The sequence below is a fragment of the Mchenga conophoros genome, linkage group LG23 (assembly GCF_057382185.1).
Source record: "Mchenga conophoros isolate Kocher_MC1m ecotype Shallow Benthic linkage group LG23, M_conophoros_male_GT1.1, whole genome shotgun sequence".
NCBI lineage: Eukaryota > Metazoa > Chordata > Actinopteri > Cichliformes > Cichlidae > Mchenga > Mchenga conophoros.
In genome coordinates this window covers 52,303,461-52,330,621 of record NC_140547.1, presented here as the reverse complement: position 1 = coordinate 52,330,621, position 27,161 = coordinate 52,303,461, and the positions used below count along the sequence as shown (strand labels likewise).

The 27,161-nt window shown below is 42.5% G+C and overlaps 1 protein-coding gene across 2 annotated transcripts in view; it reads right to left on the bottom strand.

The window, feature by feature from the left end:
- dmd (dystrophin) overlaps positions 1-27,161 on the bottom strand; it is a 296,432-nt gene that overhangs the window by 66,269 nt on the left and 203,002 nt on the right. For both annotated transcript variants that reach the window (XM_085266347.1, XM_085266348.1), the window contains 8 exons: positions 26,466-26,635; positions 26,086-26,203; positions 22,054-22,265; positions 21,576-21,730; positions 19,482-19,671; positions 8,874-9,046; positions 8,621-8,777; positions 6,883-6,994 (listed from right to left, as the gene is read on the bottom strand). In XM_085266347.1, the coding sequence (XP_085122473.1) occupies positions 6,883-6,994; positions 8,621-8,777; positions 8,874-9,046; positions 19,482-19,671; positions 21,576-21,730; positions 22,054-22,265; positions 26,086-26,203; positions 26,466-26,635 (1,287 nt within the window). The remainder of the gene's footprint in view (positions 1-6,882; positions 6,995-8,620; positions 8,778-8,873; positions 9,047-19,481; positions 19,672-21,575; positions 21,731-22,053; positions 22,266-26,085; positions 26,204-26,465; positions 26,636-27,161) is intronic.

Sequence of the window (27,161 nt, the reverse complement as noted above, 5' to 3'; positions counted from 1 at the left end):
AATGACTCGGGTAAAGTTAGTAGCATGCTTGTTGTTTTTGTCTGCTTCCACTTGTCTTTGCACGAGGATGATGTCGGAGTAAATGTGCAGTCATATTCGTTGTGTTCCCACTAGTGCTGTCAGCGTTAATCTCGTTGCCCTGCGCTCTTCCTTCTGACTATGCTGTCTGTGTTGAACGCTCAGTGGATCTGCGCTGGACAGTGCAGCCTAGGCGGAGTAGTCGAACACAGATTCACTGAGCGCTCAACACAGACAGCATCGTCAGAAGGAAAGTTGATAAAATAAATTACAAATATTGTTCGATACATATGCGTACCGAACCGAAAGCACTGTATCGAACGGTTCAATATCGATACGAGTATTGTTGCACCCCTAATAAATACTTTAACTTGTGAATACTTAAACTGCCATGTGGACTTTTTACAGGTAGAATTAAATATATTGTAAAATATGACCCTTGTTATTAGAAATATTGGCTTAATCTGTCCATGAAGAGCTACAAGCTACCAGGCTGGGTATGAAAACAGGCCTGAAAAGTGATGCCTTCGCCACAGATCTTACATGTTTCACAAAAGATATTTAACACCACTGTCAAACACTTAAAGAGCCAGACAATCAGAGTGGATTGGGCAGAAAGGAGAGGTGGAGGAAGATGTTCTGCTTCAAGCTATTCAAGCTCAAGAAAATATACAAACGAAACTGACAGAGCTGAAAGCCCGATCACGTAGAAACAATATTCGTGTATCGTAGTGCCTGGAGACACTGAACGGAACAACCTGACGGGGTTTTAGAAACTTTTATTAAATGGGAGTTTTCTTTAAGATGTCACAGAGCCACCGCAGAAACCAGGCCCCACTCAACAGTAATTTACTTTCTACAGCACAGTGTTAAAGAACTGGTGCTCTGAGAGTTTTTTCTGAGAGGAGTGAGAATTGACTTTGACCATGACTAACCCCACTGACGCTCAGCAGAAAAGAAAGGCCACTTTCAGACCCCCCACCAGCAAAACTCAGTGACGGCACCGTAACTTACAACAGCGCAACAGAGGCCATGGAAGATGTAGAGAAGGTCCTGAGCTTTACAGGAGAAGAGACCCGATCCACGTAATCAAGGAGAAGCAGAAGAGCTTTTCCTCAAAGACAGCGAGGACACACCGGAGCTGTCTCGATGTGTCACTAAAGGCAACATGTCTCTGAGCAACACTCAGCTGGCAGCCAAATATTTGTATTCGCTTGTATTTCTTAGTGGGACTGTAGCATTAGGCTGCTTCCACACATTCACAGTCGCTGTATGAGATAAAGCTGATTCCCAATCCTCTGCTGCATTTTAGCTTCTACCGTGATCTGATTAACAGGATGTAAGTTGATCATAAAATTCTGATATGATACTTAATCAGTCCTTCTGTGAGCAGGTGTTTGTGGGCGTCCAATAAGTGGATTACACTCTACTGCCATAAGTATAAGCTCCTTTACTTTCATAAACATGTGAACTTGAGCGCCATCTCATGCTTAATCCACAGGGTTTAAAATGATGTGAGCCCACCTTTGCAGCTATTGCAGCTTCAACTCTTCTGTGTGGGATTTCCACAAGTGAGAAATGACAATGTTAGAACATTCTTGCAAACCTAAAGATCTCAAAACATAATTTTGGAATGCTGATTAATGTGAACGCCGATTAATGTGAATGCTGATTAAGCATTAATGTTGTTATGTACGGAAGAGCAACAGAAACCATTTTGGTATCAACACATTCAGCTTTTTGTGGACAAGTATTCTATTACTTCTGTTTTCTTTAACTTTTATATGTTTTAAAATATTTGTTTGTTTGTTTTACACTGAAATGAATGGTGAACGCTTAAAATCCTCATCAAACACACTCAACATTGAAAGTTATCTAGTTCAGATTACTTTAACCTCCTAGGACCTGCGTCCACATATGTGGACGTCACATTTTGGGTTATTTAGACCAAAATACTCAATTTTGCTCTACAAGGGCCTGATATCCACTTACGAGGACATTATACTGCTACTGTTCAATCGAAATTTTAAACAAATATCCTCATATGTGGCTCTTATTTTTCTTAGAAACAAAAATCAGGTAAAAAAGAATCTGGTCATTCTTTGCTTTTACATTCATCGGGTCCAAATCAGCCCAAATATCAAAGAGAAATCAAAAATGCTGCCGTGGAAGAGTTCGGCTCTTAGGAGGTTCAGCTAGAGAAATAAAAATCAAACTTTAAACTGGTCCCAACACATGTTCAGCTAAGTATGTTTTCATACAGTTACAGTTTATTCAGCTTACTCTGGCCAGGGCATCTCACCCTTTTCAGCCGGGCCCCACACCCTGCCCACACCTGCGCCTGGAGACTGTGTCAAACCTCAATATTATTGGAATGATTATTGCGATCTCTACCTGCTTAATTACATTTCAGCTCCCAGTTTTTCATTTTATAATTTCAAATAATTTTTAGACACTTTCAGACTCTGATTTTTCATAATTCAGAACATTTTCATAGTTTTATTGAACCATGTTATTCTTATATTGCCATGTTTTCATCTCTTTATTAAACGTTGGTTGAGTTCATTAACCTTATGTTGAAGTAATCCCATTCACCCCCATGCAGGCAAACTCATTTAAGATCAAGGACGTCTACACTGTGATGCTCTTCAGCTCCAATTTTGTTTTTTTAGAAAATGCCACTCATATTTAGGTCATTTGGTTTATTTAGAGAAATATTCTACATGCTTTATTTAGTGGTATATTTAGTCCAATATAGTTTTGGTTCTGCTCCCAAAAAGGTTGATTCTGTTCATCTGGATGTTTTCAGTAGGAGAAACGTTTCGTCATCATCAGGTGACGTCTTCAGTCTCAGCTGACTGCAGGTTTCAATATTATAAACAGCACATTTACATCAATGACTGAAACCAGCCCACTGAAGGAACAATGGTCAGTTCCTTGATGATTGATATGCAAATTCTCACGACCATTAATCAACAACCACTGATCAAAGACCACTGATCACTGAGTCCCATTCACAGAGAGTTGGGGAATGGCTGCAATCACAGCATTGTAAGATGGCAAAAGACATCTCAGAAGCAGTGAATCAACCTTTGGGATTTACTTACCTGGATATTTGAGCGTGCATCAAGAACTTTTGCTTTTTACACTTAGCTAGCTGATATTGTTGAAATCTAATGTCACTGCGCTGGTTCAGCAAGGTCACCTTTGCATATTTCAAACATTTTTTGGTATTGAAGGAAACATCTTCAGCATTTTTTGACAGGTAATGCTGTTTTTCTAGTTAAATATGTTTTTTGATTTGTTGAGCTTATATTTTCTTTTGCCTATCACAATCTGTTCAGTGTACTTTTTCACATTAGCTGCAATTTAATTTAATAATTAAAGTAATGAATATAATTTAAATATATATATTGAACTCAGGACCTTCCGCACAGCAAGAAGGTCCTGAGTTCAATTCCACCATCAGGCCGGGGTCTTTCTGTGTGGAGTTTGCATGTTCTCCCCGTGTTTGCGTGGGTTCCCTCCGGGTACTCCGGCTTCCTCCCACCGTCCAAAGACATGCAGCTTGTGGGGATAGGTTAATTGGATAATCCAAATTGCCACTAGGTGTGAATGTGCGAGTTAATGTGAGTGTAAATGGTTGTCTGTCCCTGTGTGTTGGCCCTGCGACAGACTGGCGACCTGTCCAGGGTGTACCCCGCCTCTCGCCCTATGACAGCTGGGATAGGCTCCAGCGCCCCCCGCGACCCTGAAAAGGATAAGCGGAAGCGAATGGATGGATGGATGGATGGATGGATGGATGGAATATAATTTAATGTGCCAAACAAGACTGTGGAGACATAGGATTGTGTTTTAGAAAACCATAGTAAAATTTCATACATGTAACCATGGAACTGCTTGCTTTTCAGATGTCCCTAACCACTGCCTCATACAAGATCAAATAGCTGAGATGGATTAAAATAACAGGAGGGAGGATGAGAGGAAGTCCCATGATTAGCAGCTGAAAGTCACCATTGTCCTTGCAGTTCAACAGGGCGCAATACCTTTCAGCTGAAGACACATAGTAACCAGATTGCTGCCATGGTGCAGAATTGTTGCAGAATAGTGTCTGTTTATCTTTACGAGCAGTTGTTAGAATGCTGTTAATAATTAACCAGCTATTCCCACATTTAAATTGCAAGTTAAAAGGTTGCTGTCATATAATGTGTCTTTAGTACAATAGCCTCACATTCAAAACCCTACAAAGGACCAAGTTCCCTCTAAGCTGCGCGTGAGCAGTTGCGCTCTGCTGGCACGTCTCTGCGCACAGAAAATCTGCGTTGCGCACAAAACAAATCTAACCTGAATTGAAATTAAAATTAAAACTTCAACAATCCTGTTTTGCAGTGTGAGTCAGTGACTGGCTGCTCCCGTATGGGATCAGAACGATGCCACCTTATCCCACAGTCCAGCCAATGATGCGATTCACATTCGTATATACGCAGCTGATCAACGTCGCTGACAGGCTCTGACAGCGTCCTTATGTGCGACACCGGTGTTTTAGCAAAGCGGTTGATGTGGAGTGAAGCCACGTTAATGACAACGTGTACAACCATTGGAGACGTGAGCAGGACAGACAAACAACTGACGGACAAAGTGTGGACTTTATACCAGTTTTTAAATTGTGTTGATCGGCCACGTAAAACCAGAGTTATGATAAAATATCTGCAATGTTTGGTTTTCTTCCTGAATACTGTCGTTGTTTATATTTACTGCAGGAAGAAACGGTAAAAACGGCGTTTTATAAGGAAAACGCTCGAAAGCCTGTGAGCAAAAACACCAAAACTCCCAGCCTTTCCTATTGGTGGAAAAATGTACCATGTGGACCAATCAAAGAATGATATGGCAACATGACCTTTAGTTGTTTAGGGAGGGGGAAGTTTTAGGAGGGACGGCGTGTTTGAGATGTGAGAGATTTGAGACGTTTAGCGCAAATCTTGTGTAGTTAGCGTGTAGTTAGTGTGTAGTTAGTGTGTAGTTAGTGTGTAGTCAGCGTGTAGTTAGTGTGTAGTTAGTGTGTAGTCAGTGTGTAGTCAGTGTGTAGTGAGCGTGTAGTGAGCGTGTAGTTAGTGTGTAGTGAGTGTGTAGTTAGTGTGTAGTTAGTGTGTAGTGAGTGTGTAGTGAGTGTGTAGTTAGTGTGTAGTCAGCGTGTAGTCAGCGTGTAGTTAGCGTGTAGTTAGTGTGTAGTGAGTGTGTAGTTAGTGTGTAGTCAGTGTGTAGTTAGCGTGTAGTTAGCGTGTAGTCAGCGTGTAGTCAGTGTGTAGTGAGCGTGTAGTTAGTGTGTAGTGAGTGTGTAGTGAGTGTGTAGTCAGTGTGTAGTCAGTGTGTAGTCAGTGTGTAGTTAGCGTGTAGTTAGCGTGTAGTTAGTGTGTAGTGAGTGTGTAGTGAGTGTGTAGTTAGTGTGTAGTGAGTGTGTAGTTAGTGTGTAGTCAGTGTGTAGTTAGTGTGTAGTGAGTGTGTAGTTAGTGTGTAGTGAGTGTGTAGTGAGTGTGTAGTTAGTGTGTAGTGAGTGTGTAGTCAGTGTGTAGTCAGTGTGTAGTTAGTGTGTAGTTAGTGTGTAGTCAGTGTGTAGTTAGTGTGTAGTTAGCGTGTAGTTAGCGCGTAGTTAGCGCGTAGTTAGTGCGTAGTTAGCGTGTAGTCAGCGTGTAGTTAGTGTGTAGTTAGTGTGTAGTCAGTGTGTAGTTAGTGTGTAGTTAGCGTGTAGTTAGCGCGTAGTTAGCGCGTAGTTAGTGCGTAGTTAGCGTGTAGTCAGCGTGTAGTTAGTGTGTAGTTAGTGTGTAGTCAGTGTGTAGTTAGTGTGTAGTTAGCGTGTAGTTAGCACGTAGTTAGTGCGTAGTTAGCGTGTAGTCAGCGTGTAGTTAGCGTGTAGTTAGTGTGTAGTCAGTGTGTAGTTAGTGTGTAGTTAGTGTGTAGTCAGTGTGTAGTGAGTGTGTAGTTAGTGTGTAGTTAGCGCGTAGTTAGCGCGTAGTTAGCGTGTAGTTAGCGTGTAGTTAGGGTGTAGTTAGCGTGTAGTGAGCGTGTAGTTAGCGTGTAGTTAGCGTGTAGTTAGCGTGTAGTTAGCGCGTAGTTAGCGCGTAGTTAGCGTGTAGTTAGTGTGTAGTTAGCGTGTAGTTAGCGTGTAGTTAGCGTGTAGTCAGTGTGTAGTGAGTGTGTAGTCAGTGTGTAGTTAGTGTGTAGTTAGCGCGTAGTTAGCGCGTAGTTAGCGTGTAGTTAGCGTGTAGTTAGTGTGTAGTTAGCGTGTAGTTAGCGTGTAGTTAGTGTGTAGTTAGTGTGTAGTGAGCGTGTAGTCAGTGTGTAGTCAGTGTGTAGTTAGTGTGTAGTTAGTGTGTAGTGTAGTCAGTAGTGTTGTTGTGTGTCAGAACAATGAGTCGCCTGCTGAGTGTTACAGGTGTTACAGCAGTGACACATCTGCTGCTGTCAGGCCTGCAGGTATCAGGCTGTTGTTCTCCTTCATCTCATAGTGGACACAAATTATTTTTGGAGCGGCACAAATAATTTGTGTGGCATCAGATTAGATGCAGAACAGCTGATTGTTCTGTAAATAGTTTGAAATGTTTATTTAAAAAAACACCTTGGCACACGCCTGCTGCTGCTCACAGTGGACCAGGGGACGCTCAGGGAGTTTGTGTGTTCGCTCAGACACATGAAACATTAGAGGCAACATCACACTGCTTATAGCACTTACATTCTTAATTCATCCAGTAAGTATAACATTAAAACAAGCATGAAGTGCTGAAGGGGGACATTTTAAGCTATGGAAGAATAGTGGAGGAGAGCTTCTAAGCATTCTAAGCATAATTGTGTGAAATGAGTGTGTGTTACCTCTGTGCTCAGGTGACGGTGTGTCTTGTGGAAGTTCAGACAGAAAGAGTCCCACATCATCCAGAGCCTTGGTCATAACGGGCTCTTTCGCTCGCAGCTCCCTCTTGAAACCCTGTAAAAGCACACATACTTTTTGCATTTGTACTAAACTAAACATCAGACAGTCAGTTCCACCCTTCAGTGTCATATCTGGGACTAAAAGACTGAGCTTGATGTGACTTTATACAGAGAAATCTGTCTCAAAAGGGTTACAAATGCATAGGGTACGATCAGAGGCATAAACACATGTGTGCAGTGATCTGTCTGTAACTTTTGAGGACTCACAAGTGCTTCAATCCACACACAAAGTCATTAGTTGTTCACAGAGTCTATTAATAAAGCTTCACAAATGGAATAATTTTCTCTTTCAAAAAGCTTTCTGTGGATACGAATGTCTAAAAATACAGGCAGTGGCCAGTGGTGGCCCTCAGCCTCAGTAGATGCAAAGGGTACTTTCAAAATCCTAAGTCACCTTGTTCTTAGGTTATCACACTGAAAAAGATTTTCAGAAAACTTGACCTCTGACCCCTGACCTTGAGGCCAAGATCACTGAGATTCAAACTTGTCTGATATTCATACTAGATGTGCCTATGGTTTCAAAATCCTGTCACTTCCTTCTCAAGTGATCACAAACTCAGGTATCCATGTTGAACGACAATACCCCATCAGCCTTTTACAGCTGAGGGGTAATAAAATACTTGCAACATCCTTCTCACTCACTTACAAAACCTTTCCTAAGTGAGAGGTTTCACTCCTGATACGCATGGATCCCACTGCATGCCCACGTGGGGTTTTGAGATGTCTGAGAGGAGAAGCCAGCTCTCCTGCCTCAGTAGAACTGAGTAAGGCAGATAAGACGGACCGCCATGATGGAGAGCAGTTTGTTGTTGTTTGTTTGATCTCCTGTCCCTCACTGACTCAAAAGGCTCCAGACTCTGGGTAATGATGGTTCCAGCTCTGTGAATCATTTTGTTAATCCTGCTGGCACTGATGGAGACAACGGCAAAGGAAGTCGCCAATAAAGGATCTGAGAAGCTTCTTGTACACACCATCACTGTTGGTCCATCCATCCAAACTCTCATTCAGGTGAACTCCGTACCTGTACCTGTAGTACCTGTAGGTGTTCACTGGTTCCACCTCCATACACATGTTAATGGGCCTGCTTACTTATCTTCATTTAGATGAAGATACATACAAATGCATACAAATATGCACGCTGTATCCTTTTCAACGTTTTCTTGTTCCTAGACCTGACGACCCTCCTGTCTTCTTTAGTGGAGTGATCTAGGACTAGAACAGTGCACTTTGATGCAACCTCAAAGGCTGAAGGTGATTTTAGACTAAAATCCTGGGTTTTCCTCCAATCATTAAATCTGACTACAAAGCAGGCTATAATTATAAGTTGATTAGTTTATTCACTCACATCTTTGATGTCACTGCGTGCTGCCTAGGGGAATTAATCTGAGTTAATATTTCTCTAATTAATTCTGTTTAAAGGCAGAAACTGATCATTTTGTTTGAGCTTTAGTTAAAAAAACAATTTGTCGAAGGTTATCATGTGCTGATGTCACTTCCTGTGCAGATATATTGTCGATTCCTGTTTGTGAAAAGTCATGGCAGTCGTGTTGACAATTAGCTGAACACAATCTGCACCAAGAAGCAATGTTGAGTGAGCGTTCTACCATGCTGCACCTCCTACCCGGTGTATGTCCAGCTGAGCCTGCACGGCCGGGACGTCCCCCCCTACAGGTCGCTCCTGCTCCAGCTGCTGACTTTTCAACCTTAGCCAGTTCAACAGTTCTTGCAGCGACATGTGAACCCTCTTCCAGGGGGCCATCTCTGAGTCCAGGTGGGCCCTTGAAACAGAAACACAAACATTTTTTCTTTTTCTGTAGTTTCAACAACAGTCGTTTACAGTTCTTTGCGTTGTTGGAACCATTGCAACCGCTCACCTCATGCGGAGGGTCTTATTGTGCAGGTCATTCCACCGCTGGGTCATGTTGCCAAGACGTCTCCTGAGCAGAGCCCCATCCTCGGAGTCCCCCAGTGACGTAAGAATCCTCTGCCCATTTTCATCCAGGGAGTGATACAGTTCTGTGTGGCCGTCAATCTCTATTTGGAGGTCCTATAATTGCCAGAAATGGAGAAACAGCATGAAAAACTGTAAAATTCGGTTACAGCACACACTGAATTTTTTGGTAACATCAGCAATCTTTCAGGACTTTCACTGATTGGTGCTTAAAATCAGATGATGATCCGTTAATCAAGATATCAACCGTATTTATATTTATATTTACATCAACCGTTTGTATTTTAATTTCTTAGCACTGTAATGTCAAAATGTATAAAACTCCGGTGATTTCACTTCTGTACATTTTGTCCTACAGACAGTCCATTACTGAAGCTCTTTATGTTCCCAATTAGTATTTGACAGTCCAACCTTTTGTCAAGTAAAAAGGAAAAAAGATCCATTTGATGATGGAACGACCAAAATAACAGATATGGCGATATGGGGCCAGGGTGGTGGCGGTGAGGGTTAGTGACAGCCCGAGAGCAGGGGTAATGAAGATGTTGCTGTTCTGCTGTGGATCCTGCAGAACCCTTCACCCAGATGTAAGCAGGGAGCATGGTGGGGATGTGAAACAACAGTGAAACATTTGTTCTGATCAGAGAACGTTTCACTGCAATGTCCTGGAAGTGGGGAAGTGGAGACTCAGTGATCTTCTCTGCTGTCTTCAGCCCTCTCTGCAGGGATTTCCGGCACTGCAGGCCCCTGACCACACAGATATTCATGTCAGTAAGCTCTCTATAGTACCCTTGTAGAAACTGGTAAGGATACGAGAGGGTAAGTGACCTCTCCTCGTCCGGAGCTCTCCTAGCAACAGCTCTGGTGTGCAGTGACCGGGACAAAGTGTCTGTTATCTGTACTCTCTGGAACTTGGTGCTGCTGACCAGGTCCACTGCTGTTCTGTTAATGACTGTGTGGGACTGTGCCGACTTCCCCTTAAGTCGACAATGAGCTCTTTGGTTGTTTTCAGCACAGACAATGTGGTCGTTCTCCAGTCTCTCAAAGGACATCACAATGGGACTGAGTGCTTTGGGGCAGTCGTCATGAAGATACGGGCACTTGGGCACTTGAATGTTGGCAGCAATCTTAAAGAATCAAATGGAATCCCCTTTTATTGTCACTGTATATGTAGAATGAAATTGTGGATGCTCACCACCAGCTGTGCATGGAATAATAATATGAATAGCAGGACAGCAAGAATGAATAACAGACTAGATTACATACGCACAAGAGGTATGTATACAAAACAGGAGGCACACAATAAAAAGGCACACATTAGAGAACAGTTTACAAAGTGCTTGAAAATAGTGTAAAACACTTGGTCTGAGTATAGAGTCCATGTGCGAGTGTCCTGGAGGTGTGTGACCTCATTGACCAGAAGCGCCATCTGGGGGGCAGCAGGTCAAATCCGTGGTGGGCGGGAAGCAAGTCGTTACATCTGATGGCCCTTGCAGCCCGTTCTCACTCTCAAGGCGTAACATGTCGACGTTTTGTCACCTAGCGTAAAATGTTACGCTTTGGGAGTGAGAACGTGTTGGCCCTGGAGTCAGGAGGTGCTGGTAATGGCCTCCAGAGGTGGCAGAGGATGGCCAATGACTTTTTTGGGGAGTGTTAATTAGCCTCTGCACAGCCTTTCTGTTTTCAGTCCTGGCCTCTGCGTACCAAACACACGGTGGTAGAAGCAGCAGCTTCTGGTCCAGGTTATTCTTCCTCTGAATGCAGGACAAATGAAAAATGTCTAAAAGAGCTGAAGCTGGTCGGTCAGGACACCAAGCTGGTGTGTTGTCAGTGCCGGCTGCTTTTCTTACGTTCCCTCTCCTCAAAGTCGTATAGAGCGCTGTTCCTTGCAGGTGTATGACTAAATGCCTCAACCCTTCATAGTGTTTGTTTACTTACTTATTCAGAAAGGTTGTCTTGTTCACACAGGGTGGAGGAGTAGCTTTAAACTCTTTGATGGCGTTGATACTTTGCCACATTCGTCTCTTGTTTGCATGGTCATGGAAGAACTTCTGTATTCTCTTACCAAAGTCATGCTTCGTTGCTCTTATGGCATTGTTCAAGTTGGGTCTTGCTGATCTGGGTGCCATCATATCACATTACACCTAAAACCGTCACTTTGTGCTTTCATTGCAAGCACCCCTTGGTCATCCACAGTTTGTCACCAGGAATGTCATCTAACAAAGACATCTTCCACATATTTCTAAACTTATGGAGACACTAACTCAGCGTACTCATCTACACTCAGTTGCAGATGCCTTGAACACATCTGTTAATACATTCAATACAATACATCTTTTAATGCTTCTGTGGCTCCTGTAGAGCACTTGCTTCACAGTGGGGTTTTCTCTGATTATTAAGCACTTCTATGCAGGAAGCAGCATAACAGAAAAATGGTCTGACGAGCAGAGGTGGGGGCAGGGTGTTGCCTTAAATGCTTCCTTAATGTTAGAATAGGCGAGGTAAACTCAGGCTAGGTGAAAATCAGTGTCACTTCATCTTATTTTAATTTGGTGCCTTCATAAAGAGACTCCTGCATTTGAATTACTGGCTTTATTAATAGCTAATACATCATTTACTAATGCTTTATACATAAATTCAATCATTAAGGGAAAATGTCCATTTCAGGAGTCTTCAGAATTCTGTGATACCTGATAAGACAGACAATAGTTACCTTAATGCCTTACATACTGTCTATTAAGTATTAGTAAATGACTTATTTACAAATTCTGTGCTCAAAAAATTACGATATCAATTCTTTGTGTCTGACTTTATCTACTTTTTCTTATTTTAATTCTCTTAATGTTATTGTCATTGTTTGAGTATTGGCTAATTACCTTCCACATGTTCTTTATATTACTAAAGTAAAAGAGAGCTGCAGTAGACGTCTGACCTCTCACAGAAAAAAAATGGTACAGCCGGGACCCCAAGTTGTTTGCATGACTTGATGAATGTCAGATTGTTCTCACTCCCGAGGCGTAATACATCCCGAGGTATTCCATGGGAACGCGAAAGACAACCTTCCGCGTTCCTATGCTACGCACCGGGCTGTGGATGAAATCCAATAGAACGACCGTCCCACAGTAATAGACGTTCCAGCCATGTATTCCAGCCCTAACCTTATCCCTTAACCTTAACCAGCACTTTAATGATGTTAGTGTTTTCAGAGCGATTTAAGTAAGATAAACGTACTTGTGTAGATTCATTCCAAACAGTTCTCATGTTTCCTCATTTTTCCGACCTCGTAATACAGCGCTCCCTCGCTATAACGCGGTTCACCTTTCGCGGCCTCGCTGTTTCGCTGGTTTTTTTGTGTGCAATTTTGCATGTTTTTTTTTTTTTACAGTGCATTGTGTTCTGCGTCCTGGTTGACTGTAGACCATTGTTAACCAACCTCCTGCCGTGTCTCCTGTACAGTCCAGAATACATTCAGCTTGTTAAATTTACACAAATCTTCGATCTCTAGCAGTGTGACTCTGAAGAGCTGCACTGTATGTTTGTAAGTTTCCTGCCCAACAAACGCAACGATGTCGACGAAACGACAACCGCAAGTCTTTGGTTTCATTCTCTAATACTGGACTTATTTTTCTACAAGGTTTGAACTTTGAGAGTTTAAACAAGAGAGAAAAGTGAAAATGTTCAGCCTGTCTGAGAAAAGTGCATAAAGTGTGTAGTGACGGGTTTTACATCCTTAAAACAGCTATAATAATTGTAAAAAATAAGGTTGGCTACTTCGCAGATTTCACCTATCACGGGTTATTTTAGAACGTAACTACCGCGACATACGAGGGACGGCTGCATAGGGAAGCAGTAATATACAGGCGATTTGTCACCTTGTGGAAAATGTTACGCTTTGGGAGTGAGAACGTGTTGTGAATATAGTCTCATCAGTTTTACCACAATGCTATGCAATTCAATTTTAGAAAATGCTTTATTTAATTGGAAAAATATGACACATTACTTGATTGTACCCCAAACTGTGGAATAACACTAGCATTCCCAACATTAGATCTAGTCCATGTGTAATACAAATTACTCATCCCTTATTTTACTGTGATGATTGGTGGGTTCAAAAAGGTCAATAACACGCTTCTTTGTGGTTATCTTGTGGCAAAGCAATCAAACCACTTATTTCTTTTGAGTCCTCTTTTTGGAAAATTGCATTCTCCCAACTTTGTGGAAACACTTTGGGGATGCCCCCTTTCTTTTCCAACATGACTGTGCACCAGTGCACAAAGCAAGGGCATGGGTGAGGCAGTTTGATGTGGCAGAATTTATCTGTCCAGCACAGAGTCCTGACCTCAGCCTGACAGAGTAGAAGAATGGGCAAATGTTAATATAAACACACTCCTAAACCTTGTGGAAAGTCTTCCCGGAAGCGTTGAAGCTGCTACAGCTGCAAAGAGTGGGCAGACATCATATTAAAATCCTATGGATTAAGCATAGAGTGCCACAAGTTCATGTGTGTGTACACACAGACAAATACTTCTGGCAATAGTGGACGGTATCGAGCATTTCTGCTCAATTTGAGTACTCGAAGCTCTTTTACTACAAACACTAAAAATATGAAACTGAATTTGACAGAACTTCTTATGTTTCTGTGCTTTGTGAAGAGGACGTGTCACTAACTCACCATTTTTATTAAAGAATCAACAGTGTCTTTAGAGCAAATCTTCTTATAAAAATAAACTGGAGTCAGTGAATAAAAACATGCTCCTCCTTTTTGGGAAGAGAAAAAACAAGAAGCGCTGAGGACATTATAAATAGGAGTTAAGTAAGTGCACTTGTTTACAAGAGAGCACAACTCCAGAGGGCAAGTGTGATACTAACACTGACATTTTAGGATTTTGATGTCCACCTGTTTTCATTACAATACAATGATGTCATCCTGTTATGGTGTTATTGTGACGGTGTTGAGAAAATAAAAGTGTTGTACAGCTGCGTCCATGCCCTTTCAAGATGATACACTCTACTCTATATGGTTTCTTGAAATTGTCAAGGTCACACAATGAAGATCAAGGTCAGCTGCTTAGCCAACACGGGAGATCATGTCCCCCCTACGACACTGTTGTGAAGTTTAAAGACTTTCAATTAAAAATACAAAAATCCCAGCCCTGCACAGCCTGGCGACCTGTCCGGGGTGCACCCTGCCTCTCGCCCAAACACACAAAATCTGAAACATGATATCATGAAAACTGTGGGCGCTAGACTGCTAACAAACAATCAAATGGAACAAATGACACAGGGGGCAGGAGGATTTTATTACGATTACCATGTGATCTAAATGATGACACAATGTCAGGCAGTCCAACAGTTTGCATTTTTACCTTGATTTCTGCCTTTTAAATGAATAGTTCCAGAAGTCGTGCGAAAGAAAAATCTTTCCTACTGTTAATCTCAAATGCCCCACAACAGAATCGAGCTTATATAAAATCAAGTACCGTAATTGTCGGGCTATAAGCCGCTACTTTTTGCACAAGCTTTGAACCCTGCGGCTTTTAGTCAGGTGCGGCTTTTCTATGGATTGTCCATGATTTTTGTCATATCGTAAGATGATTTGTTTTGTTTGTTCCGCTGTTGTACGGCACTACGTTGCCTGGCGGAAGGATTGGGGTTCAAGAGTGGTATGTTAGTCACGTAGTGCCGTACGAAGTAGCGCGAAAAACAAACTTCAAAGTAGCGCTACGCGTTCAGCGGGAGGCGTGGATGACGAGCGGCGATAAACTTGCGAAAAGCAAGTTATGCTCAACTCCACCGGTGGATTCTGACAGCGTGGAAAAGTGCGAAAACATCCACGATCACCAACGGATTTTGAAGGGCTGGACTGCTGCATGATGGAGAGGAGGACACCGCCACGGCCCTTCTGAGGGTGTTCGACTCTGACAACGAGGATTTCTTTGGTTTTGAAAGTGACAACGAAGGAGAGAAGCGGAGAGTGGATGACGAAGCCATCCTGAGCCTGTTCGTTTCCGACACTGGAGGAGAGGACTTTGGTGGTTTTAGTGCGCAGGAAGAAGAGAAAGATGGTGAATGACTGACTTTTCTTCTTGTTAAAGCCGTGTCACTGCACCTGAGCCTAAAAGGTAGTCCGAATCTATTGTTCTGGTGTGCTGTAGGTTACTGTTATGTACTACATGTGCAAATATGTACCCATAACTTGTTTTTCAAAATATTAATAAAAGGGGTGTGTCTCCAAACAGCCATCTCTTTCCTGACAATTCCCTTTGTGCATATTCTCTTACATATGATAAGTCAACATTGAAACACCTGCGGCTTTTGGTCAGGTGCGGCTAATGTATGTACAAAACAGGATTTTCCCCTGATTTTAGCTTGTGCGGCTAATATTCAGGTGCGCTTTGTAGTCCGGGAAATACGGTATATTAACTGTTTTGTAGCCAGGAAAAAAATTAACTCTTGAGATTAAAAATTTCCCCTTTTAAGAGTCTCCTGACCAAGCAGTACAATCCTTGGTTGCATACATTAAATCACATACACATAGAAATCCATGCACCAGTTAAGTACAGTCAGAGTAAAAAAATAACACAACCCAGATCATGCTAAAAGTGCTACTGAATGCCACAAACAAAGGAACAATATTCAGGCAAAACAGCAGCCTGCATTAGTTCTTTAGAATCGCTTTAAAGTCATTAAGTGAGACCAGCTCCTTACGTTGATTCTGCAGCTGATTCCAGGAGCAGGAAGCTGCACATGTGAAAGCTCAAATTTAGTGTGAAGCTTTGAGACAGACGGAATAAATCTTGGGAAATAAGATGTATAAGAATATATCAGTCATATATATCATATATACGTCATGACAAAGCAGACCAGCAAAGGAGTGGTGAGTAAGAGCTTGTAATCCAGCATATTTAAGGATACATGCATATAAATCGCATTGCTATAATCAAGTATAGACATAAAACTGGGAACAACAAGTCTCTTTCTTCTCTCAAAGTACAAGCAGGACTTTTAGTCTAAAGTAAAAACCACAATTCAGTTTTTTCACCAGTTGCTGAAACTGAGGCGTAAACGAGAGCGAGTCATCAACTGAAGTCCTAAGTAGCTGTAATCAGATACTAACTCAATCTCAAAGCCCTGAATTGTAGTAATACACAAAAGGTTACTTGGTTCAGATTTTTAATTTGTGAACACCATCGATTTTTTTTGGTCAGCATTCAAAACAAGTTTTAAATGCCACAGGTTATTCTGTAGCGTAGTGAAAGTTGATTTAACAGATTACAACCTATATGAATCATCTCAAAAGTTTAGTGTAAATGTCAGTAGAGTAAATGTTCCAAATGAATCTACTTGGTTTTTATTCCCAACCTGAACATGGTAGACCTTTCTGCGCAGCATCGTCCAGACTGAACCCTGGAATCCCCAAAATCACACATCAAAAAGAAGAAGCACCTCCATTAAGCCCCATTTCATTCCTTCTAGCTTCCAGCAGGCTGAATTACACTGCCCTCTGTTTAAGTGTTGGTGACACAGTGAGACGTTCAGATAAAGAGGAAGAGAGGGAGGGTCAGTCGCACATAAAAAAGAGAGATGGAGTTGAACGTCTGAGTCAGAGTGAACACAGGGTACGAGAAAGAGTTAAAATGACGATGAAAGACGCAGAGAAACTTTCAAGGTTACATAAAATGATGAGTGTACTTCTTTTCCAATTAAACCTTATCTGCATGTTGTAGCCGAGGGAACGAGTGAGACTTCATAGGATGCTGTGTACTTTTAGCACCCATCATTGTAACTGGACAAAGACAACTATCTCAGTGCTACACACAGTGCTACACACAGTGCTACACACAGTGCTACTGTTGTACTGAGAGAGCTCTGTGTGTACATGTGTGTGTGTCCCCGTAGGTGTGTTGTGTGTGTGTGAATTTCTGATTTTAAATGTGCTGCTTGTGTGTTTCCTTGTAGTGCATGCACTGCACACTGTGTCACAGTGGTTGTGTGTGCATCACTGTACATGCTGTGCTACCAGAGAGTGTGTGTGGGTGCAGGGTGAGGGTTGACGGTCAGAATATGTTTTCTTGCAGAACAGAGCGTTCCCTTCACCCAACACCCACAATGCATTGGGGGAATTCGGGATTTGTGTGCAGACAGTGACAGTCCAATCAAATCTCACCATGTCAGCATTCCTGTCATACTAGCCAGAGCAGAGTTGAAGAAGGGCTAAAAACTGGAAATATACTGGATGTGTGGCAGATGAGACTAAAGTCTAATCATTAGTCTTTTTATCCATATCAGGGTTGCGAGAGCGGGCTCGAGACTATCCCAGTTATCAGAGGGCGAGAGGCGGGGTAAACCCTGCACAGAATACCAGTCTGTTGCAGAGCTAACGCAGAGACAGACAACACTCTCCTTAACACCTGTGGGCAATTTAGAATCACCAATGAACATAACCCTACTAACTGCATGTCTTTGAACTATGGGAGGAAGCTGGAGTACCTGGAAAGAACCCACATTGGTTTTACTTTCTCACTAATCCTTCATGGAGTTTTTCCTTGCCTAACTTAATTAAACTGTGTTAATGGTATAACCAATTTAATGATTAATTCTGATGACAAACATGTTTGAACTTACAGCTTTCATCACTGCAATGTGAACCCCTCAAAACCAAACACAAAAATAAAATGTTTTTATATGTAAAAGCCAGATGAGGTCCAAACACCAATCAGCAAAGAAGACACTAAATTGCTGGTTAGTAAATGAATATGTGTTTAAGGCTGTTTGTTTTATCCAATGAGGAGGTCTAAGCACTCCTTGCTGCGCTGTGCAGCATGCACTATGTTGTTTAGCTTGTGTCTGGGAGTTTTGTCCTCAGGATCAACCGGTTTTAGTCTGAGGTTATGGCTGGGTCTGAAGTGCACTGATGTTATGCTTGCAGATAAATCTCCTGAGTTTCTCAGATAAACAACAAAGTTGTTACTAGGGCTGCTCAATTAATCGAATTTTAATCTCGATTACGATCTGGGCTTTCAGCGATCATTAAAAATGACTGAGCCGATTATTAGCCCCTCCCTCGTGCTTTACTCTCGCGCTGCTCCGTGTGGCAAATCGAGCGCACCTCTCTGCAGAAGCTCAGCAGAAGTTATTTGGAGAGGAGAGTGACTGCTGTTGGTTGAAAAGAGAGGTAAAAAAACTTCAGTGGTGTGGAAACATTATGGGTTCAGTCAGACGTGGATCAAGTAGACACAGTGTGTAAACTTTGCTACGGTGTCGTAGCTGCACCACAGAGCAACACTGCAAAGTTCACTAAACACAGATGTTTACATTTTTCATTGATTTTTTATATTGCAAACATTTGCACTGTTATCAGTATTTGCACTATTTTATATTATTTTTTAAAGTCATTATTCAACACATTGTTATTGTTAAATAAATATCGTCAAATAATCGAGATCTCAATGTCAGTGAGAATAATCGTGATCATCATTTTTGCCATAATCGAGCCGCCCTAGCTGTTAGATCTCTTTCTCCCTTGTTGGTGTCCAGGCCCAGCTGGGAAAACCACGTGTTTTAAGAGCTTTCTTTAATGTGTGTGTTCGTGTCTTTGGCTTAGAGGGAATGTTTTGTGCCCAGTGTTGCAGCGTCCAAATGACCAGGTTTGTGTTGTGGGAGTCAAAGAGTAGGTACTGGTGTGTGTGGGCTTTCAGTAACGTTCAGTGTTGAGGTTTCCATTCAGCAAGCTATTATCATTTTTTCTCTTCCCTGGTGAGCTTTACATTTCTAACCACTGAGTTGATGTGAACAGTGAAGGTTTCTACTTCTTGGGTTTAGATTTTGACCATTGTATCACATCCATACTCTTGTCTGTAGCAACTCTCGTATTTTAAGATATGTGGCGGTGAGGCAAAGGTCTAACAGTGTACAAATCTGATCATTTGCTGGCACTCTCCACTACCTCCTTTGTAGGGATACAAGTGAAAAGGGAGACCACATTAAAGGACATTATGGTTTAATCTGGTTTGGCACCAGCAGCAGCAGCAGACCTATCTTCAGCCTCCAAACCTGTGTGTGCTATGAGACCAGTTAGGTTTTCTAAATAGTATTGTAAATAGTTTTGTCCTTTTTCAAATAGCAAAGGGCTGAGCTGCCTATTTATTTCTGTACATTTATCTTGTGTAATAAGTCAGGGAGTTATGGGGTAGTGCTTGGATTGGCTTGTTTTGTTTGTAATTTTGCCCTGGAGCTTAAGCGTTGAGTTTTGATAGTATTGGTGCAGCAATAAATCTCACATTTATCTGTGACTTGGCCATTGGGTTTCTGGTTTTGGGGACCAGGGCGAGGACACCCTTTTTTATTCCTTATGTTGCACCTAGACCGAGGCATAACATGTCCCTGCTAGTGTATTGGTCCTCATGACTTAGCCCTGACAAGGTTAATCTTCAGGGCCTTATGCTGATTTCTGGAACGTGTATATGTCCATATCTGTACATAGATACAGAGCTAGCTATATCAGAAAGATGAGGTGCACCTGTGTATGGCCCACCTTCCACTGTTCCAGCAAGTTCCTTGCTGCCTCAGACTGCTCCTGCAATCTCTCCTTGTTCGTGGCATCTAGTAAAACATTGCAGGTCGTCTCAGCCTCCGTGAGCCAGTTGAGGAACTTTTCCAAATCAAAGTAGAACTGCTGCAGCAACTTTAGAGCAGCTTCCAAAGCTGCCTCCCTGTCCGAAACACTGAAAATGTGCAGACAGATGACAAGAAACAAAGGTGGTAAATAAAAGTTATTTCCTCAAAAAAGTTAAAGAAGCAACAGATTTGTTTTGCACACATCGGTAAACACGATGGCTCAAAGTTTAATATGAATTCTGATAAAACGTCGCATGTTTGATATATGTACAGTGAGGTTGAGTTAACAATTCAATAAAAAAATTGACAAAAAAGTCTCATAAAACATATACAAAGTACTTAAATATATTTAAACTTTATCTCCTTGTCACTTCACCCCAAGTCCAGCACCCTGAGACTGTATGCTAAGGGGAAGGAAGGGAGCCAGGGACCAGTGAGACTCAGCACCACAGTCCAGGATGAGGCAGTGAACATCCATGAATACATGAGGAAGATGGCCTCAACCGACCGAGTGCTCAGTGAATACCTCAGGCAGCAGAAACCCAAGAAAGAGGAGGAACCATCATGGAAGGACCAGCAGATAGAGGAGGGGGCTGATATCCAGAAATCCTACCAGTGGCTGGACAAAGCTGGACTGAAAGACAGCACAGAGGCACTAATCATGGCAGCATAAGAACAAGCTCTGAGCACAAGATCCATAGAGGCTGGGGTCTATCACACCAGGCAAGACCCCAGGTGCAGGCTGTGTAAAGATGCCCCAGAGACAATCCAGCACATAACAGCAGGGTGCAAGATGCTAGCAGGCAAGGCATACATGGAACGCCATAACCAAGTGGCCGGCATAGTGTACAGGAACATCTGTGCCGAGTATAACCTGGAAGTCCCGAGGTCAAAATGGGAGATGCCCCCAAGGGTGGTGGAGAATGACCGAGCTAAGATCCTGTGGGACTTCCAGATACAGACGGACAAAATGGTGGTGGCTAACCAACCGGACATAGTGGTGGTAGACAAACAGAAGAAGACGGCCGTAGTGATCGATGTAGCGGTTCCGAATGACAGCAATATCAGGAAGAAGGAACACGAGAAGCTGGAGAAATACCAAGGGCTCAGAGAAGAGCTCGAGAGGATGTGGAGGGTGAAGGTAACAGTGGTCCCCGTGGTAATCGGAGCACTAGGTGCGGTGACTCCCAAGCTAGGCGAGTGGATCTCAGGAACAACATCGGAGATCTCTGTCCAGAAGAGCGCAGTCCTGGGAACAGCTAAGATACTGCGCAGGACCCTCAAGCTCCCAGGCCTCTGGTAGAGGACCCGAGTCTGGGCGAGAGGGGAAACTGTGTCTTTTTGTAAAACAAAACGTGTTCATTTATGTCATTTTAAGAATATTTCAATAGTTTCAACAGGGTAAATAACAAAATCCTGCACTCTGCATGTGTTATTACTGAACTGCAAATTTAAAGTACATTTAAAAAGAATAACAGAATAAATATATAGAAAATACAATACGATTCCCTTAGCAGATAGAGAATAAATAAGAAAGATAAGTAAATACTGACCAGAGAGTGAGTGGTTTTCCTTTTTAGGATCAATTCTATTCCAAATGTAATGTAGCAGAAGTCAGTAAACAAGCCTAAAGATTTGATAGACGTAATATCCAGACTTCCATGATGGCTAAATAGCTTTAAAAGCTTTCTTGTTAGATAATGCAAATGCTCTTTTTATCATGCTCGTCTGTTATGTGGAAAACTAAACGTGTGCCTTTTGTGCCAGGAAATCACATCACGATTACTTCCTGACTAAACACGTTTTGCAAAAAGGTGAAATAGTCATTGTGGTGTTTTGACGGGGTAGTTGCACTAAAGTGCACTTATTATTTCCATGGAAACCAAGGTTGAAAGCGTAAGAATAGCATCGTTTAGAGACATCCATTAAGTCAAACACCAACATAGCTGCCTAAATGTTTATTTTTAATAAAAATAAAATAAATGCAGAATAAAATTTAAATAATGCTTACCGCTTGTTGATGTATATGCAGGCAGTGTCCATGTTGTTGTTGATCTGGGTGACTTTGTGAGTGTCATCGTTGCCATATAGCGTCAGCAGTTTGTTGGCCAGTGTATTGGTTTCTTTGACTTGTATCTGGGATTGCTGCAGCTCCTTCATTAAGAGCTGGGTAAGCAGGGAGAAAACAAAGGCCAAATCATCAACACGATTACCTGGTTCCACCTGATTAGTACTCTAAGCGATCATCGTAACGGGCAGAACTCTGTCTAAATAAATAAATACATCTGGGTAAATTCCCAGATGATTAAACATGCAACTGTTTTGCTGGTAAGACCTGAAATGAGTAAAGAAAATCAACAGCCTATGTATGCAAGATAATTCATAATTTGATTGGGGGGTTATATTGGTTGGATCTGATTAATGGGGGGCTCTTGTAAGCAGACTATATGTCTGTATAAATACAGTGAAATTCAGAATGCAGATCCCACCTTCAGTTCAGCGTTTTGTTTTTTCAGTGCATCAACTGTATAAGTGATCTCCTGCCATGAATCCAGTCTCTCATTGGCCTGTTTGACGACATGATCCACCCCCTTCTTGGCGTCCAGCCAGTTGGTAGAGTCTTGCAGCATGTTTTGTAGCTGCTTCATCCTATCAGACAGTTTGGTCTGACAGTCTTCCCAGTAAGCCTGGAGTCGATCAACTATGAAGAAAGAGAGAAAACACTGCTTAACAAGTTCTTTAGAATAAAATCACACAACTAGTAGAGGTGTCAGACAGTTTGAAAATAATACATGGACTGAGTCTGGAAACCTAAATCCATCCATCCCTCCCTCCATCACTGGGGATTTTGTATGACATACATACCTGTATACACTGGACAAAGACTCACATATATAATGTAATCACATATACTCGTATACACTATACATACCTACACTGGAGTGTTTGTATTGGAATCACTGCATTTAACCTACATATTCAATTCACAGGACACATATATTTAGGTCAAATATTACCTACAAGCATATTAATGAAGTCTGTGCCACTTGTTATATAAGCACCTGCTGATCCATACTGGTTACAATATAATAATTAGGCTCAACAAGTAATCTTTGATTGTGTTATAGCCAAAGGTGACAAGTCCAAACATTGGGCTAATTCAACTGCACTGCTGAGTATGCACTTGGGAGTCTCTTTACCCATTTTCGCTGCCCAAAGGTTGTGAACAATCCTTCTTTAACAAATCCATGCATCCATCCATCCATCCATCCATCCATCCATCCATCCATGCATCCATCCATGCATCCATCCATCCATGCATCCATCCATGCATCCATCCATGCATCCATCCATCCGTGCATCCATCCATCCGTGCATCCATCCATCCGTGCATCCATCCATCCATCCATGCATCCATCCATGCATCCATCCATCCATCCGTGCATCCATCCATCCGTGCATCCATCCATCCGTGCATCCATCCATCCATCCGTGCATCCATCCATCCGTGCATCCATCCATCCGTGCATCCATCCATCCATGCATCCATCCATCCATCCATCCATCCATCCATGCATCCATCCATGCATCCATCCATGCATCCATCCATCCATGCATCCATCCATGCATCCATCCATGCATCCATCCATGCATCCATCCATCCATGCATCCATCCATAGTGCACAATAGTGCCCTGCAGACTGTTCACAAAGCTGAGGGATCTGGGACTTAACAGCCGTCTGTGTGCATGGGTGTTGGACTTCCTCACTGGCAGAACTCAGGTGGTGAGGGTGGGCAGGTGCTTCTCCAACAGCATCACCATCAACACAGGAGCACCTCAGGGATGTGTCCTCTCGCCACTGCTCTACTCCCTCTACACTTCAGACTGTGTGGCCACCCATGGCTCCAACACCATTGTGAAGTTTGCTGACGACACAGTGGTGTTGGGTGCCATCTCCAACAACGATGAGACGGCCTACATGGATGAAGTGAAGAATCTGGCATCGTGGTGCCAGGACAACCACCTCCAGCTGAACGTCAGCAAGACCAAGGAGCTGGTGGTGGACTTCAGAAGGGGTCAGCACAGAGACTACAAGCCCATTATCATCAATGGAGCTCCAGTGGAGAGGGTGCAGTCCTTCAAGTATCTTGGTGTCCACATCTCCTCAGACCTGACATGGGCTGCCCACATTCAGGTCCAGACCAAAAAGGCTAGGCAGCGCCTGTATCACCTACGACAACTGAGGAAGTTCAGGGTCTCTCCAAAGATCCTCAGGATTTTCTATACAGGCGCTGTGGAGAGCATCCTCACACAGAACATGACATCGTGGTTCGGGAACAGCTGTGTGAAGGACCAAAAAGCTCTCCAGAGAGTGATCCGTACAGCAGAACGCTGCTGCAGGATTGCTCTCCCCCCGCTTCAGGACACCTACACCAGGAGATGCCGGACTAGAGCAGCGCAGATACTGAAGGACCCGTCCCATCCTGGCAACAAACTGTTCCAACTTCTGCAATCTGGTAGAAGGTTCCGCATCTTCCGGGCAAGGACAGAGAGACTCAAGAGGAGCTTCTATCCCCAAGCCATCCGTGCCCTAAACACACACACCCGCCCTCTCACATCATCTATAACTGACTGAGACAGGACTCTTCCAGACACTAAACCAAGGCACAATGTACATTTCAATTCCTTTAATTTTAAATATGTTTATATTGTCTATCCTGTAAAATAGTCAGATGTCTATTCTTATTAATGTACAGAATTCACCTGCTTGCTGCTACTACTGCACATTCACCCAGTGTATATACTACATATATATATATATAATGTTCTTCCTCTACACCCCCCCCCAATTTTTGCACATGTCGAGGAGCGTGTCAGGCTACATTTCACTGTGTGTTATACTTGTATAACTATGCATGTGACAAATAAAGAACCCTGAACCTTGAACCTTGAACCATCCATGCATCCATCCATTCTCTTCCTCTTATCCAATTCCAGGTTATTTAGGAAACCTAAATAAAAAAACATATTTTTAAGATAGTTACTGTTGGACTTCTTCAGATAGAAAGAAGATGAGAATTTGAAGTTGAAAGAGAAAGCTGATAACTTTTGTACATTTGGCCTTTTGTGATAATTATACCTTTACTGGACAGTTACAGCTAGTACAACTAGCTCCCACACTCCCTGTTTGTCATGACTACACAACAAAGTCTCAGTTCTTGGCAGGAAGAGAACAGTAAACATTTGCATTTGATATCAAGGAACATATGATGCTTTGTAATCTCACAGGTAAAAACAAGACTTTTTTACACTATATATGACTGAATCTATTAAACTAAACTAAATTATGAGTAAAACACAAACAAAATCAGAATGTGCTATCAAAATGAACACTGTAGTAACTCCTCTCTTTGAGATGGTGATCTTTGCGAAAACAAGCAGTAAGAGAAGAAGAAGAGAACTGAGAACCTGCAGATTTGTAGAGGAGGAGTGTCCCCCAATATAAAATAGAAATATAGAGGAAAGGCTTTTGGCTTCAGGCTAATTTAATACAATTTGTGACTACAAAAGCATGCACACTTGGGCTGGGCAAAAACTGAAAAGTACTGTTGAAGGAGGTAGATCCGGCTCCAGTGATATCGGCTTCTGAACTGATTGATTGGTCATTATCATTTGATTATCATTTGATCTGTACCTGCAACTAGAGAAGGAAAATGCAAAAACTGAGAAGGAGCGATTGCAGTGTGACGTGGAACTTGAAAGAGTGAGGGTCGGGCGATATGTAAACATTTTCCAATTGGCAATAGTCAGTCCAATCGCCGATAGGCAATATATTCACACATGCGCAGACTTTTTGATGGGCGGGGCAACGTAATCATGCACGGACTGATTTGCGCGTGTTTAAACGCGGGCATCACGATTTTTTTTAACGCTTTCAACCCATCAGGAGCGCAGAAGGAACAAAATTTGGACAAACTGGAGGGGGAGACAGTAAAGGCTGGAAGTGGCAGAGAAGCAGACAGGCAGAGATTTAGAAACTGGAAGAGGGGAGAGAAACAGACTAATGCTGAGTTTGCTTGGAACATTTTCCACCACTTTACATGTTGACGTGGTGCTGAGGAGGCAGGGACACATGATGATTTGTGTAACATGGTTATCTTGGAACAGTTTAATAGGAAGAAGGTGAAGACAGCTTCTGCAGCTTGAATATGTTTTGTCCAACTCCAGGCCTCGAGGGCCGGTGTCCTGCAGGGTTTAGATGTGTCCTCGATCCAACACAGCTGATTTAAATGGCTAATGATCAACATGTCTTGAAGTTCTCCAGAGGCCTGGTAATGAACTAATCATTTGATTCTGGTGTGTTGACCCAGGGTGCGATTTAAAACCTGCAGGACGCCGGCCATCGAGGCCTGGAGTTGGACACCCCTGATAAAGCCTAATATAGGCTCTAAATAAGCTTCACTTAGCCTCTGTGGGAGGCTAGGTGATGCTATGTTGCATGTGTATGTGTGAGACTTACTGCGTTCAGAAATAGCATTGCGGGTCTCTTGGCTGCTGGTTTTGTTCTTCAGGTTCTGGGCTGCTGTGATCTGTGTCTCCAGGAGGGGGCGACGTTGATCAAGATCCTGTAGAGAAGCCTGAAAACAATCATTTTAGTTTCTCAGTTGTTTTAACTTACTTATTGAATTTTCCAAGCAATTAAGGAGGAAAACAAATCAAGAATAAAGGTCTGTAGCATGTCTAGCTTGTCAGTTTAACCACTGACTGTTTTAAACTATCTGTGAGTCCTCAGTATTTACACACTGAGCCATACTCTCACACGGCCCCGTGAATGTCGGCAGCTCGGTCAGGTTTTGCAGTGCTTTAAATAGAGTCAACAGTGAGGTCAGAGGTCCGGACCTTGAGTTGCCTGATCATGTCGTTGATGTCGTCGAGGTCAGCCACCACTACCCGCTTGTTCTGTACCATGTTATCCATCATGGTCAGCCAGTCAGTGAGCTCAGCCCAGGACTTGTTGAACTGAGCCAATGCTGCGTATTCAGGCTGGGAACTTCCTGTCAGACCTTCATCTGAGACACAGATACAGTTAAATGAACTTTTAGTGGAGGAAGTGCTCATATTCTTATTTCAAAATAAAACCACAGTAAAAGTCCTTCACTGAATTTGCTGAAATGAATCGCTCATTATGAACAGAGAGAACTCGATGGCCCACCACCAAACGCATCATTCATGCTTTAAATTCATAACCACACCGACCCGGTCCCCATTTTTCAAACAACCATTTCAAAAACCAACAGCAAGTTTATTCCACGTGGTCACGAGTTGGGTCATGACCTGGTTTCCAACCACCGTTTTTAATATTGTGACTGTAGCATTAGAGACAGCTCCCCAAATCAGCTGATATTCTATAACCATGTGCAGGAGCTGATCTTTCCATTTGTTTTTCCATTATTTAAATGATTCTAATTATTCAAATGGTATCACTCATAGCCCGAAGTGTAATCTGGGCAATGACTGATCAACAGAAAAAAGAAAGATAAAAACTAGAATCTCAATCCCAAAAACAAATGAATAATTAAAAGAAACTGAACCAGA